General features: G+C 47.8%; 1 protein-coding gene across 1 annotated transcript in view; it reads right to left on the bottom strand.

Moving 5' to 3' along the window:
• TNFRSF11A (TNF receptor superfamily member 11a) overlaps window positions 1-11475 on the bottom strand; it is a 281431-nt gene extending 269956 nt beyond the window's left edge. Inside the window, exon 1 of the mRNA XM_069613673.1 lies at window positions 10638-11475. Within this exon, the coding sequence (XP_069469774.1) occupies window positions 10638-10724 (87 nt within the window). The 5' untranslated portion in view covers window positions 10725-11475. The remainder of the gene's footprint in view (window positions 1-10637) is intronic.
• Window positions 11476-15548: the final 4073 nt, after the last annotated feature.

The raw sequence follows: 15548 nt of genomic DNA, 5'->3' as shown, positions 1-15548 counted from the left end.
GGATTTTGATACCGTAAATCATGACATCGTGCTATATCGACTCTACAGTCTGAGAGGGATGATCGATCAGACTCTGATCTGGTTTAAGAGTTTCCTCAATAACCGGAAACAAAGGGTCAATATTGGTCCTCATACATCAGAACCTATTAAGCTAGGCCGTGGCGTGCCTACGGGCTTCCCTTTTATCACCATTGTTGTTTAATCTGTATATGCAACCCTTGATGACAATCCTGCAAGGGTTTCAGGTAGAATATTATTCATACGCAGATGATACACACGTTTTTGTAATCGTTTCTAGCCACTCTGACACCTTCTCTACCTTGGTATAAGGTTTAGCTAAAGCCCATGGTTGGTTGACCAGTAACGGTCGACAACTTAACCCCAGTAAAAGAGAGGTTTTACTGCTCGGCTCAAAATTGCTGCTCAACAACCAACTTTGCAGACCTATTTCTCCACAACGCTTTGGGCTTCCCACATCCTTCGCATCAAAGGTGAGAAATTTGGGAATATGCTGGGACCGGGGCCTATCGTTTTCTTCTCAGATTAACGACATCTCCAGCGGGGCCTTCTTTCACCTCTGGTTATTAACAAGAGCTCTGCCCTTCATCCCTAAAGAACACTAGTGGTTGATCACCGGGACCCTCATCAACTCTAATATTGAGCATGGAAATGCTCTATGTTCTGGCCTACCGAACTACCATCAAAGCAGGCTTTAAAAGTTCCAGAATTCTGCAGATCGACTTGTCTTCCAACTATCTAAAGCGTCAGCCATTACACCTTTTCGACAAGAACGTCATAGGTTTCCAGTCCAGCAAAGGATACAGTTCACACTCCCCTGCTGGGGTTGACCCCACCCTACTTGATTGCACTGCTGAAATGGCATCACTCAGGTAGGTGTCTAAGGTCAATGCAAAGCAACCTCTTGGTTGTTCCTTGTACACGTTGTCGCTCGAGGAGCAACAGACGGTTTGCTGTGATTGGCCCCAAACTGTGGAACAAACTTCCCGGGGAACTTCGTAAGAAGGATTCCCTTCTCACATTCCGGAAAAACACTAAAAACGTTCCTCTTCTGCTGATCATTTCACGGTTGTGTATTCTGGGTCTCTCAGTTAAAACCGGCATCCAGATACAGGTCCGCCTGTCTAGTTCCTTTGGAATTCAGCGTCTGACAAATTTCATATTCAAACAGGGAGGTCATTGATTGAATTGGTGACCGCTGCTCTCTTTGATTAGTAGGATCGCTACAGAAACCCCTAAGTGGAATTATCGAGGAGGAAGGGTGCTCCCAGACTTAGCTTGTTTTCAGGCTTCTCAGCTGCTGCACGGTGGGGTGGAGACACTGGAGGTCTAGACGCTGGTGATAGATGAGCACCCTATGAGCTTGATGGAGCATTTGTGTCTGCGAGTGGGTGGGAGGATGAGAGTATATAGTTCAACAGCGCTTTAAGCAGGATGAGAAATTGAGAGGGCTCAAACTAAGGGGGTGTCGACTAACTACTGTGCAGTGGCGGAGGTGGGGTTGCTGGAAATGGCTCTGAATCAGAAGCGCTGCCCCCAACAAAGCCACACTTTTACCATGGCTGCAAGCATCACTCTCTCAGCCCCGCCCAATTTAACAGAGATGGTATCTGCCACCTGGTGAATGGGCTGCCTGCGGGGGTCAGCGCCTCTAATTAAAAAAAAAAAGAGACGGGTGCACAAAGAGGTATGATAACAATGCAGCCGCAGCTCCAACTTAGCAGGGAACTGCACAAGGGCTAGAGCTTCGGAGTGGAGCTCTGAAGCAATTTTCAGAGACTGCCGGGGCACTTCCCGCTTAAAGCCCTGCGGTCCAACAACTATCTAGACGTGGGCAGCTAAATTCAACCTCTCCTTCTTGCATTCTCCTCGGATGTCAATATGGTTGGGCAAGCATGTGTGGCCAATTTAAAATGATGCTAGAATGAACAGGGAGGGTGTGTGGAGATGTGCAACTTGTTTGTCAACGATGCACTCATTCCATTTGTACACTGGTTTAGGAGGCACGTTTTCCCCTGCAGGCCCCTTTGTGCTCCATGGCAGGTTTGAGGGAGCCCTGTCCAAGAAGCAGGAGTCAATATTGAAGGAGTTGCTGGTTTGCCCTGTGCCCCAGACAATTCTGGAGCAGGGGAATGGTAACAAACAAGCAGCTCTGCAATACAAATCATTCAGTGTTGCTCAATGGGATTAATCCTTGGTCGTGTGTTGTTGAAAACCACACATTTTGAGAGATTTGCAAAATTGGAGAATTGGAGAGGAAGTTGGAGCCGATACTGGGATCAAGTTCCAGAGGGTGTGTGTGTGACAAGAGAAAGACTGTTTGATGGTCCCCTCTTTGAAGACGAGATGCGATTAGAGCCGGTAGACCGGTTTGTGCAAAGGGAGCATGTGCCAGCAGATAAGTGGAGCTTGGCTACAAGGTACGCTGGTGTGCTACTCGTGACTACTTTATAGATGATACATGCAGTCTTGAACTGTATCCTGGCCTGTGGAGAAAGCCAATGTAGTTTGCGCAGGCAGGGTAATTCGGTCAAATAGGTGATGGTTCTGGATTAGAGCATGTCATCAGGGGTTCCTGTGTTGCGGAATACTAGATTTAATTCACATTAGGCACATTTAACCACTGCCATACTGCACGAGATGAATCTGGAGATGTTGGGCTCCTGCCCCATATCTGGCCATTGGGTTGCAGAGTAACTGCACAGGGTGTGGGAGATATGATATCATAGGTTATTTATAACGCGCTTAATACCCAGAGGTTTCTAAGCACAGACCCAGGGATCGAACCTGTGTTGCTCCGTGCCATCTTGCTTCCAAGCACGTTGCCCCTAAGCTATCCTCCCGAGACAGACATGAAGGCATCCTGCTTGAAGGTTAATGTGAAGATCTAAAACTTGGTCACTATTGTGTTGGGCTGATCATCACTTTTCTTCCTTCTGGTATCATTGTTGGAGTAAAAAAAGGAAACAGGAGCACCTGCACAAATTGGAAGTTTATTTCTACTTCAGGGTGTGAGGAGAATGGCACTAGACTGGCAGCACCCAGGAGGTCCTCAACTGGGCGGGTGGCACAGAGACGTGCTGAAGGGGGCATCGTCGGCATTAGTGGTGCAGCAGACATGTAGGGTGGTCAATGAGGGGCCACTGAAGTGACATTTGAGTTGGGTTTGTTATTGAACAAATTACAGTTGCGCCACACACTCCCAGCCCCAGAAAAGATCCACCATTGACCTAGAGACACTGCAGGGCATGGAATAAGCGGTATTGCATTGCAATTCACATACAATAATGATTCATTGCTTTTCATTTTATAAATCCTGTCGCACGAACTGACACATGATTTCATAAAAGATAAGCACATTTCATAGTCTGTGCGCCAGGATGGTACTAAATAAATTAACCCACCTCTTACCTCCTCTGTTCCCCAGCAGTTTTCTGTTTCATTACTTTTCTGCTCACTTCTGCACCCTTTACTGATGGTCTACCCATTTTATGTTCGCTTTTCTCTCTTGTATCCATCTGACACTATACATTTCTGTCTCACACATCTCCCCTTATCTCTTCTCAGTTGCTCTTCTTCCCTCTATTCCTTTCTGACGCCTCTTACTTCCGAAATGAATTGCCTTCTAATTCGCCTCTCTTCTCTGCCCACCTTTGCTGGGCTCTACATTGCACTCCCTTCGCAATGCCCCGAGATATGATAGGTGGGCTTCCAGGCATGCATATGAAAAGATGCGGAGTGCATGTATGTGAAAAGCTGAGCGTGCACATGTGAAAGCCTATAGTTTGTGTGCGTGAAAGGCTATGCTGCGTGTGAAAGTCTGGGTGTACACATGAAAGGCTGAGGTCTGTGTGCATGTGAAAATCTGCATTGCTCGTGCAAAGCTGCACTGTTTGCTATGTGTTGCTGTGGTTACTGTACATTTTACCCATTTGTGCACCATCATTCAATGACATCACCAAATGCTAAGATTATAGGTTACGCTGCTGCTGCCAGGTGCCATAGTCCGGACCAAGCGTGCAAAGCGTAAGCTAATCTTTTTTTTTTTTAGATTAATGTACATGCCGTATTGTAGGAACTTGATAGAAAATGTGCATGCTGACGTCCGACTTTTATGTCAAACGTGAACTTGCCTTTCCATTGAGAGTTGCTGGGTTTATAATTTGCGTGTGTGCAAAAAATACATGAAGCCTCCACTAATTTGTACATGTATTGACATCACTGGAAGTGATAGCACAGAAAATGACTTCATATGTAGTCTTTGGTACTCCCTGGGATGATGGTAAATTACATTATGAAAAGTTTCTGTAAGTAAGCTAAGAGGCAAATACATCTGATGTGCAGACTAACACGTGCCATTATCATTATCACACAGGAAGCAATACCTGGCGTGAGCTTTTTTGTGCAGTGTACAGATGTCAACTGAACGGCTTGTGGGCACTTCTCATTTTGGCAGATAGCACAAAGTAAAATAAAATGATCTGCCAAGGATCACACACTTTAGTTCATTGTGAAGCCGGAATGTGAGACCCGTCTACAACATAAGGCACTTAACCAAATACCTTCCCAGCTTTAGTCAGTAGAAATAGGCGTTTTGTTTCAAAGCATACTCTGTTTGGTAGAGATGACTTGAAACTTACAAAAAATCATCACCCAAACTAAAAAATATAGAAATCCATATAGAAATATGTTAAGAACAAATGGATGGTCATAGCTTTATTTTTTCCCATTCTTGAAAGGAACCCTACAAGAACTAGATTATACATTTAAGAAACACCTCACTATCTGCGCTACCAACCGGTGTTTGGTTGATACTGGTTAAAACAGTTTTAAGCACATATGTAAAGTTGACAAAATTCCAGTCTAGAAAGTACTTCAAATTAACAATTATGTGCCTTGCATCAATAGTTACTCATTGTTCCATAAAAAACGCCACGCCGACACGTGTTTCAACCCTGTGTGGGCCGTCTTCAGGACGTAAACATATCAAACTGATAACAGAAAACAATAATGGAACCAATAATAGAACCAGTAATGGAGGGTACATACATCAATTGAATTTGTTTCCATCAGATATATTTTAACACCATTTCAATTTAAGATACAGAAAAACAAATGAAGATGAAGAGAGAGTAAAAGGACAAAAAAGGGTGGGAAGAGAACAAAAAAGGAAAATTATAATGAGTAGGGTGCTCACGTGTTTATATAGATTCTTACATATCATAACACAGGCTGAGCATTTCCACATCCCAAAAAGGCTTATTAATTTAAGGTACCTGGTATGTCACCAAGCAGGTTTAGGGCACTGTTCATGTAGCTGCAGAGTTTGATGTGGTTTAAACAGGTAGATGGTAATATAATATTGTGGAAGCTAGATTAGTCTGAAATAGAAAATAGGTCTGCTATTTTATCATGGACCAGAATCAATATTTTGAAAAGCCAATTAAGTTTGGAAAGAATCTGGATCTTACCCGCCATTCAAAATTCCGTTTTGACGGCTTGTTGTCTGCTTCCATTTCTATGCACTAATGTAGCAGAACCACGAACGGAAACAGAAAATAAAACGAAAAGCGTATTTTAAAGGCCGTTCGCCAGTAACCGACCAACCAAAATATTCACTTGTCATGGAGACCTCAAAGTTAATATCACAGATTTCATTAATTGTCGCCCTAAGTACATTATATATGCCATTATATAAACCCATTTTGAATGGCGGGTAAGATCCAGATTCCAAACTTAATTGGCTTTTCAAAATATTGATTCTGGTCCATGATAAAATAGCAGACCTATTTTCTATTTCAGACTAATCTAGCTTCCACAATATTATATTACCATCTACCTGTTTAAACCACATCAAACTCTGCAGCTACATGAACACTGCCTAAACCTGCTTGGTGACATACCAGGTACCTTAAATTAATAAGCCTTTTTGGGATGTGAAAATGCTCAACCTGTGTTACGATATGTAAGAATCTATATAAACACGTGAGCACCCTACTCATTATAATTTTCCTTTTTTGTTCTCTTCCCCCCATTTTTGTCCTTTTTCTCCCTCTTCATCTTCATTTGTTTTTCTGTATCTTAAATTGAAATGGTGTGAAAATATATCTGATGGAAACAAATTCAATTGATGTATGTACCCTCCATTACTGGTTCTATTATTGGTTCCATTATTGTTTTCTGTTATCAGTTTGATATGTTTACGTCCTGAAGACGGCCCACACAGGGTTGAAACACGTGTCGGCGTGGCGTTTTTTATGGAACAATAAATAACTATTGATGCAAAGCACATAATTGTTAATTTGAAGTACTTTATAGACTGGAATTTTGTCAACTTTACATATGTGCTTAAAACTGTTTTAACCAGTATCAACCAAACACCGGTTGGTAGCGCAGATAGTGAGGTGTTTCTTAAATGTATTATCTAGTTTGTTTGAAGGGTTTTTTGAGAAATTACCCCTCAATCCCCACTACTGACGCATAACCACCTCTATACCAAGAATTTGTGATATTATTGTTTTTGTGCGCACCTCCAAGCATAGGATTCATTTCTCAAATTTGGTTTTTCCTACAAGAACTAGATTGCAAACAAATGTGGAGCTAGAAACATCCTCTTGCGTTTGGAAAATGTACCGTTAAGACTTAGACACGCATCGAAAGTTATTGTACAATAAGGTCACCTTCTTGTAGCCATTGTTTGACAGAATCACGATTGCTATTACATATCATATGAAGGAAAAGTGAAATGGACACTTGTCAGAAACAATGGTTCATCAATGAGCCATCAACTAATAAGGAGCTTCTCATTTAAATGTTCTGCCGATAATGTAGAGTGTGATAACTACTTACACGGCCCTAGTGAGAAGCCCTGTTGAATTTGCAGGGGTAGCAGAGTCTGGTCACATATCCGACAAAAGACATCCTCTTATCAAAGCACCAGCAGCGATTTAAGCCTGCAAGGCCCCTGTATTGTCTGCAGCCGTACAGGGGGCACATGTCTTGCACTGGCCCTGATTGAAAGTAAGGCTATACAAATGTGCTAATCATATACGTTGGATTGCTAATCAAAATATTTTTGTTTAGCAGTCTTGACTAATCAGTTTTGCAAGTGTAATTTTAAGCCTTGCGGGCAGTGAGTAAATAGAATGAATAGTGCCACAAATACGCTATGACACTGGAACTGTTTTCAGGTGGTGGAGTGGATGAGAAGCTGGTGGACCTTGAGGGTCAACTGGCGAAAGATTTTAGGACATTTATATCGTTTGGTAAAGAATGGAGTGATTGGGTTGTGTGGTGCTTACATGTTTCTCAGTGTATTGGCATGTTACATATGCAAATAAAGACATTTAAAAAAAGAAAAAAGAATGGAAATTGTGAGACTTCGGAGGAACCTAATGTACTTGAAACACCATGGATTTATTACAGCGTTGGCGGTAATGGTAGAGCAGGTGGTATCATAGAAGTACCACCTATTTTACTGCCTGCTGTGATAAAGGCTTGGAGGCGTTCACCTTTGGTGGTATGCCAAAGAAACACAGCCGCCTGATTAAAGTTTGAATAAGACCACAAACCCCCCACCCCCTAATTTTTTATTAACACACAAAAGCTCGAGGTAAAAATTGAAGAAGGTCCCCTGGAGTTTTGGCAGCTTTTTTCCACTGTAACAAAAGTGCAGCCATTCCCCTTCACAGCTGGCAAAACATTTCAGCGTGTTGACCCACTATGGAAGGCTTTGATGGAAACCTTCTCCGCCCCTTTGCAGAGTAATGTAGAGAGAAGTCAGTAATGTCCCAGCATCAGATTTCGTCAGTTCACGCGCTTTGCGTATACAGAGTTGAGGCCTCATTGCGAGTCTGCCGGTAACCCGCCGGTAGCAGACTCGCCTTACCGTTACCAGCACCCTATATCCCGGTGTTACCCGGATATTACGGGCGCCGGCAACGGCAGTAAGTTCCCATTCCATGGAGTCCCGCGGGACTCCATGGATTGGGAACTTCTGAATCATTGGCACTGTTGCTAACGGGGCCGGTGATTCAGTGAATTATCTGCCGCTAGGGGCCTGAACTCAAGGCAGGTCAGGCCTGTCGGTAGTTCACTGCCCCTATTGGCAGACTCGGAGTATGCCTGTCTGGGGAAAAATGTCAGAGCAGGTAGTACCAGCCGTTTGTAGGCATTTTTCACTGACTTACTCCTAATGACACCCCGAGTCTCTTAAAAGTTGAAAACCTCTCCAGATTCCCTCCCTTACGACTGTTGCTCGAACTACAGTGACGTAACCTTGCTTGCTGAATCCTTTTGTAAACAGATTTTCCAGTTGGGACCGGCAGACAAATATTTGAAAATGTAATGTTTTTTTCCTCTGGTGAATGTTAAAGGGTTTATCTAGGTGGCTTTTTCAGCTAGTTAGGGGGGTCGTTATGAGGGGGGTGACATTGTCAAAAACGTGCAATGCTTCATTTTTGTATGTAAGTGAAACAGGCTTTACCAAAGCCAATCGATTTGGCGTTTGACGTTATATGTTGCGTTGCGCATTCATAGGCATTAGCAAGCCAAGCGGGCGTGCAAGGATGTGAGATGGGATACATTGGCCGAGTGAGAGTTTGAGAACAGACAGTGCCTGTGCACGCAAAGGCATATTCCATCGGCGGCGATGAAGAGGAGGCGTGAGCAAGCGCTGGGGAAAAAGAGAGTAAACAGGGCTTTGGGTGGGCCGGTGCTATCAGGGGCAGAGTCCTGGCAGTCTCCAAAAACTAGCCATGAGTTCCCCACCGATATCATTTTAACATAAGGATCTTATGAGCAGTGCCGGCCTTAGCGGCAGCAGCGCCCCGTCCAGAGGGAGAACAATTTGGAGCCGCCCCCTCCCACCGCACCCCTGGTCAATTCAGGGTGGGGTGGGGTGGGGTGGAGGCGCCAAATGTTTCTTTTTGTGGTGGGAGAAGTGTCATTTTAAAATTAAATGCGCTTGCGGGAGCCGGCGCATTTAACAACAATAGGGTGCAATCGCCCCACTCCCGCGCCGGAGCAGGGCAGTAATTATCTCAAGAGGGTGACAGCACCCTATTGTTGTAAAATGCGCCCGCTCCCGCATTTTATTTAAAAATGACACTTCTCCAACCACGGAAGCTCGGGGGAGTCTTTGAAAGGCTCCCCCGAGTTGGCGCCATGGAGGACTACGGCGCTCCGGGAGGTCGCCTGGTCCGCCCTGCCCCTAGGCCAGCTCTGCTTATGAGCATGCATGGGTGAAATACATACAGGGAAGCTATCTGCCAGCTAAAGCATGGGACTCGCAAAGGGTAAGCCTCTCCAAATCAGTAAATACAACTTGCAGTTTACAGTCACTTTACGGTTTGTTTGGTTGTTATCATAAAAGCAATCAGCAGGAAGGCCGGTGTGCATTATATGCTCAGAGGGTTTCCAGGCCTGAATCAATTGCACAGTTGTGCCATTTATAAAAAATGTGTTTTTGTACTTATGTTCCCAACACGTTCTTGGATTTTATACAAAGCATCAAGTGGCTTTCATTGCTGCTATTTGTTGCCCCTCCTCCTCTTATGGGTGAATTTTCCAGGATGCATTGGGACTCGTGGTGGCTGCTCCCGCCTCCCCTGAAGCAGCTTTGTGGTGCATAGATTATAACAGAGATGTTTCCCAACCACAACTCCAATCAGAGATGTCTCAACAGTGATCACTGAGGGTGCCTAAACTCCGTTAACCTCCAGCATGTTCACTGCCTCACACCAAAAAGCTGGAAGCAGGGTAAAACGTGAACGTGATAAACTAGCCCTTTAGAAAGAGGTCTACCTCTGGCTGGCAAGTACACACCTTCTCCTTGGGAAGGCTGATGCTTCCTTGGGGAATGTGTGCATACCATCAGCCACACCACGGGGCTTCATTCTAGATAAAGCAATGGACAGAGGGGCGAGTGTATCCCAGGGTTATTGGTCCCAGCACATCAGAACATAAGAAACGCTGAAACCTTAAATGCCTACTTCAAAAAGTATTACGCTTTCTTTGTCAGTAACATAACATAACAGTCACCCACCCAAGGTATGGAGGCCCATTTCAATTAAAACAGTTGAAAGGCCCTGACGCCGGCGTTGGTGGGCGACCATATAACGAATGGGTTGGGTGGGTATGTGGGCGTGGGAGTTATCTTCGGTCAAGCGTTACGCTTTAAGAATTCACTGCATTCTAACATTTATCCCGCAGTGCTTCTTAGTTCGCCACTTGTCCCCGTGGTGATCCGGGTTAATAATGGGCCCCAGTTATTGGCCTGCTCCTGGTGTTGAAAATGTTCGCCCGTGGATTTCATACGCAGCACCAGGACAGCAGCCGTTCCAGCTAAGGTGTGGGCAGAGGACAAAGGAACACCCGCATGTTCTGGCTGGGCATGTTCCTCGCTAGCCTGCATGTGGCGCCAGTGCTCTTGTCCCGCCCGGGGGTCTCCAGTTTTGCCAAGCCCCCTTAATGGAACTTCGCATTAAATAAAATCCCATAAAGGGGCCAAGAGGAAGAGAGGCAGAACAAAACCAGCATGCAGCCTGCGGGGGTTCACAGAGCGACTCTTCTCGCCCGATTTAGAGGGGAGAAAAAAAGAGACAAAATGTACATATTACCTGTTGTCTGGCGAGCAACATGCACACGACCAGCCACCCTGGACGAATCCCGCGGAGCACGTGTGGGAATGAAGATGCCATCTTCATCCGTGGAAAGGGCAGCTAAGTAGGCGAAGCACCTGCTGCCGGTGTTTGTACTTAATCTGCAGTTTCAGATCCAAAACGGGGGGACAGAGGCTGTCATCTTCCAAGTGCCGAATGCAATCGGTCAATGCATATCTCCAGTACCATGTGACAGATAATGTATGTTTGCTTCAGCATATGTTTAGGGGGGCGAGGTTGCAGCTCCCGCTGTGTTGGCAGGTGTACCCAGACAGTATATCCCACCAACCACAGCCATCACTCTAAAAGTGACGCTGAGGTCCTCTCTTGCACTGGCCTAAAACGCACTTCCCAGGGGGCACTGAGGGAGGACTTGGCTTCCTGGGCGGCTGTGCCACTGCCTCCTTGCGGCTGCTGCTGCTGCTGCGTGTGCCACTTGCTCATCCTGCCCCGGAGGTAGCAGTCACGTTTTCTCTTCCCCTTTTCTCCAACCAGCCCCTTAGTAATCCGTGCCCTCTTCCTTTTTTGTGGGTGCGCAGCGGTGAGGGTGGGTTAAAGGCTTGGCAAGGGCTTCCGGCGCGAGGGAGAGGTCACGGGCGCTGCCATCGCCCACGCCGTTTTGCTCTCAGAGAAGCATGTCCGGCTCCGCGCTTTCCCGCTCTCTCTCCCTCTCTCTCTCTCTTTTGGGAGCGCTCTCAGAGAGTGTTATCTGTGGCAGGTGCCCCCCCCAACCCCCTGCTTTACAAGCTTGTCCACGGCTGCAGCCTGGGTCTGTGGAAAAAGATTCCGTTTTGGTGCCTGTGTGTCAGCACTTGGCTTGCCCAAGGTATCAGCCCTTTTTTTGTCTGAAGGGCGGAGGGGGGAGTTTATTTGCATATACTCCAAACGGTCGCTCCCGAGGCGGCTTGGGAATGGCATGCCTGTCGAGCCTTAACTGGAGACAAACAGAAGACGGGTGCTTCGTTTTTAACAGTACTTACAGCTTTTTTTTTTAAAATCAAGTTTGCATCCGGCCCCTTCATAAATATGTAAGCAAATGTACTCAGAAGGGCTGACCCAGGATCACGTTTTCACATTTCACATGGGTGCCAACTTTAAAAATGTTTTTGTGGGGGCTGTTAGGTTGAGGGCCCGCGGCCTGCACGCGGGGGCTGGCGTAATGCAATTAGGCCGCGCGGCCTGTGGCGCAGCTCCAGCGGGAGCTGAAGTAACATACACCCACGCTGATGTCAGGTCTGCCCCGGAAACTGCCTCCCGAACGCGGGGGCGGGGCTTTTATTAGGACGCCCTGCGTCACCGCGTAGCGGGACGCAGGGCGGAACGTAACATTCCTCCTTTATTATAAAACAAAACTAAACACATAACTCTAACTGCCAAACAACGGCGAAGTCCAACAAAAACTTTCAGTCTTCAACACTCAGCCACCCTGCCATTGGGGTTCATGGCACCAGTACACCAGCTACCACACATAGTCACTTAGCTTGGCTGGCGGTCTCGTCGTTGTTCTCAGTCTGTATCGTCCTTCGCGGGGGTCATTCCCCCTTGCTTCCGGCTCTGTCCCGTCTTCGCTGTTCGGGCCCTCGAGGCCGGGTTCATCCACCGGCTCCCAGTCTCCATCCCGCGCTCCATTCTCCTCAGGGATGGCCTCCGGCTCTTCTTCACTGGGAGGAGTGTCCTCGCCTTCCCGATAGCCCTCCTTATCGGTCCACAGTGTACGTGGTACGGCCTTGAACCATGACGCATTCCTCGTCACTTGGCGGCTTCCTCGTGTCACAGTTACCATGGTTCCATGCCGGTTGCTGACGGTCCATGGAAGTTCCTCGTACCTGGTGTCGAGTTTTGACTTGGAGGGGTTTCGTAGCATGATGACCTGGTCACCCACTTGATGATGGGACGGCCTCGCTCTCCGCTTGCCACTCATGTGTTCGTTGGCATCCCTTCTCCTTCTCTCTGTGCGTTCCTCGTTCACCGTGTCCGGGGTTCTGCTTGGGTGATGCGGGATCGATGATCTGATAACGGTGCCGAACATGAGGTCCGCTGGCGGAACGCCGGTTGTGCTGTGAGGCGTGACCCGATAATTTCGGAGAAATCGGAAGAGGTCAACCTTCCAGGGGCTGGCGTTAGCCTTAGATACTCTGAGCACCTTATTGATAGTCCTCATAAATCGTTCTACGTCCCCATTTGCCTGGGGGTGTCTTGGAGTGATGTGATGATACTTCACATTGAGTTCCTGTAGATACTTTTTGAAGTCCTCCCCTGTAAACGGCGGCCCATTGTCGCTTTTGATTGAGATGGGTAGCCCGTGGGTTGCGAACATTTTCTCTAGGGCCGGAATGACCACTTCAGCTGCTGTGGACTCAACTACCTCAACTTCCGGGTATCGAGAGTGATCATCGACGGCCACCAACAGGTGGAGGCCCTCTCGGAGCTTGCAGAAGTCAATGCTGATGGCCTCCCAGCGAGAGCGGCCCCGTTCTGCTGATATGATGGGTTCCGGGTCTGGCGGGGCCCCCGTTATCTGACAGGATAGGCACGTGGCAACGAGTGTCTCGACCCGCTCCTCGATCTGGGGAAACCATACTCGGTGCCGAATGCGGGCTTTCGTCCTTACCAGTCCTTGGTGTCCTTCATGTGCTAGGGCCACTATCCTGTCCTGTAGTTTGAGAGGGATCACGATGCGGTTTCCCCGTAGTAACAGTCCACCTTCCGTGACTGACAAGTCTTGCCGCACTGTGAATATGCCGGACAAAAACCCTTTCGCTTCCGCTGTTCTGTTGTGTGTGTGTCTCATGAAAGTCTTCCAATCACCGGAAAGTCTGGCATCTTTCACTAAGTCACAACACGGGTCCTGGTGCGTTTCCGCCTCGATTTCCTCGATGCTCACCGCCTTGGGCCTCATTGCGCGCACTACTTGGCATATATGTTCCTCTGTCTCTGCCGCTACTTGGATCTCTTGTTGAGTGGCCTCTCGCGGATGCCTGGAGAGATAGTCCGCTGGGTTTCCGCTGCCTGGTTGATAGACGAGAGTAAAGTCATATTGCTGGAGGTGCAGTAACCACTTGGTGATTCGTGCCGGAGGGTGTGCTGATGTTCCCATGAAGATTGGTAGTAGGGGCTTGTGGTCCGTGATCGTCGTGAAGTGACGCCCATATAGGTAGAGGTGAAAATGTTGGCACCCCCACAGCACGGCGATGGCCTCCTTTTCGATGTGTGAGTACCTTTGTTCGGTCTCTGTGAGGGCTCTCGATGCATATGCAATCGGTCTCTTCTCCCCTTCCCTCGTGACTTGCATTAGGATGGCTCCGAGCCCCACGGGGCTGGCATCTACGAATAGTTCTGTGGGCAGTTCAGTGTTGTAGTAGGCCATCTTGGTGTCAGCTGAGAGGGAGTCCTTGATGCTCTCGAACGAGTCCTGGCATGTTGGCCCCCATTCCCACTTGACGTTGGCCTTCGTGAGTTCCCGCAGCGGCTCAGATAGTGTGGCCAGGTTTCGGATGAACCTCCCGCAGTAGGTGGCCATGCCTAAAAAACTGCGCACTTCTGTGGGGGTCATCGGTGGGCTTGCCGCCTGGATGTCTGCGACCTTCTGCGGGTCAGGGGAGATGCCTGTGCTGCCAAACTTGTATCCGAAAAAAGTGATCTCGGATTTGAGGAACTCGCACTTTTCCCGGTGTATTGTGAGCCCAACCTCTTGTAGTCGGCCCAGTAGGGCGTGAAGCCTCTTGACGTGTGTTTCTTTGTCGGGCGTGAATCAGAATGTCATCGCTCACGTTGAGGACACCAGGGATGCCCCGGATGACCTCCTGGATGGTTTGCTGGAACACCTCCGCGGCAGACGATATTCCGAAACTTAGGCGTTTGTATCTCCGCAGCCCCAAATGTGTAGAGAACGTTGTTATGTATCGAGAGTCTCTGTGGAGTTTGAGTTGATGATACCCCGCCTTGAGATCAATCTTTGAAAATATACTCGACTCTGTGAGGTCAGCCACAATCTCGTCGATTGTTGGGGTTATGTGGCGTTCTCTTTTGATGGCAGTGTTGGGGAGGCGCATGTCTATGCAGATCCGTACCTTTCCAGGCTGCTTGGGCTTCCGTGTTACCACCATTGGAGAGACCCACGGTGTGGGCCCTGTGACCTCCTCAATGATACCCGCTTCTTCCAGTGCCTTGAGTTCCTGCTCCACTTGTTCTCTCATGTGGAACGGCGTTCTCCGGTGCCGGACGGCTTTCGGCTGCACTGTCTCATCAATATGAAGTTTGATGGTTTTGCCTTTTAGACAGCCTATGCCTTCTTGCAAGTCAGGGTATTGGTTCAGCATCTGCTCCACTTCCTTTTCTTCGTTGACATGGCAGATAAATTTGACCACTACCAAGTCCTCCGCTGCGTCCCCACTCAGGAGGCTCTCAACACCTGCCTTTACAACATAGACTTTGGACCATAGTCTGTTTTTTCCGTGTTCTAGCGTGGTGCGGAACCTGCCAATTACCGGCAGGGGCTTTCGACAGCCGTATGCATATAACAGAGTGTCGGTGCTTTTCAGCTCTGGTGTGGGACTTAGAGTCAGGAAAATGCTTTCAGGCATGACGTTCACCGAAGCGCCTGTGTCGATGGTCATCAGAATGCACTGGTTTTGGATGGTTACCATGCATTTGCGCCTTCGGGCGGCTTTTCTTCGAGGTCCTCGGTCTTGGCATAGTGCAGACACCAGGTATACCTTCCTTCCTTTCCTGTCTGTGTCCTTGGAGGGGGCCTGCAGCATCGCCGAGATATCATCCCCTTCATCCTCCGTGGAAGAGCTGGCCACTGCGACCCTTCTGGCACTGGCTTGCTTCTTTTTCTTAGTCGCGACCTTCTCCGGCTGGTTCTGC

The sequence above is a fragment of the Ambystoma mexicanum genome, chromosome 5p (genome assembly GCF_040938575.1).
Source record: "Ambystoma mexicanum isolate Mex_15411 chromosome 5p, UKY_AmexF1_1, whole genome shotgun sequence".
Taxonomy (NCBI): Eukaryota; Metazoa; Chordata; class Amphibia; order Caudata; family Ambystomatidae; genus Ambystoma; species Ambystoma mexicanum.
Note: the sequence above shows the minus strand (reverse complement) of the source record. Positions and strands in the feature narration are given on the sequence as shown.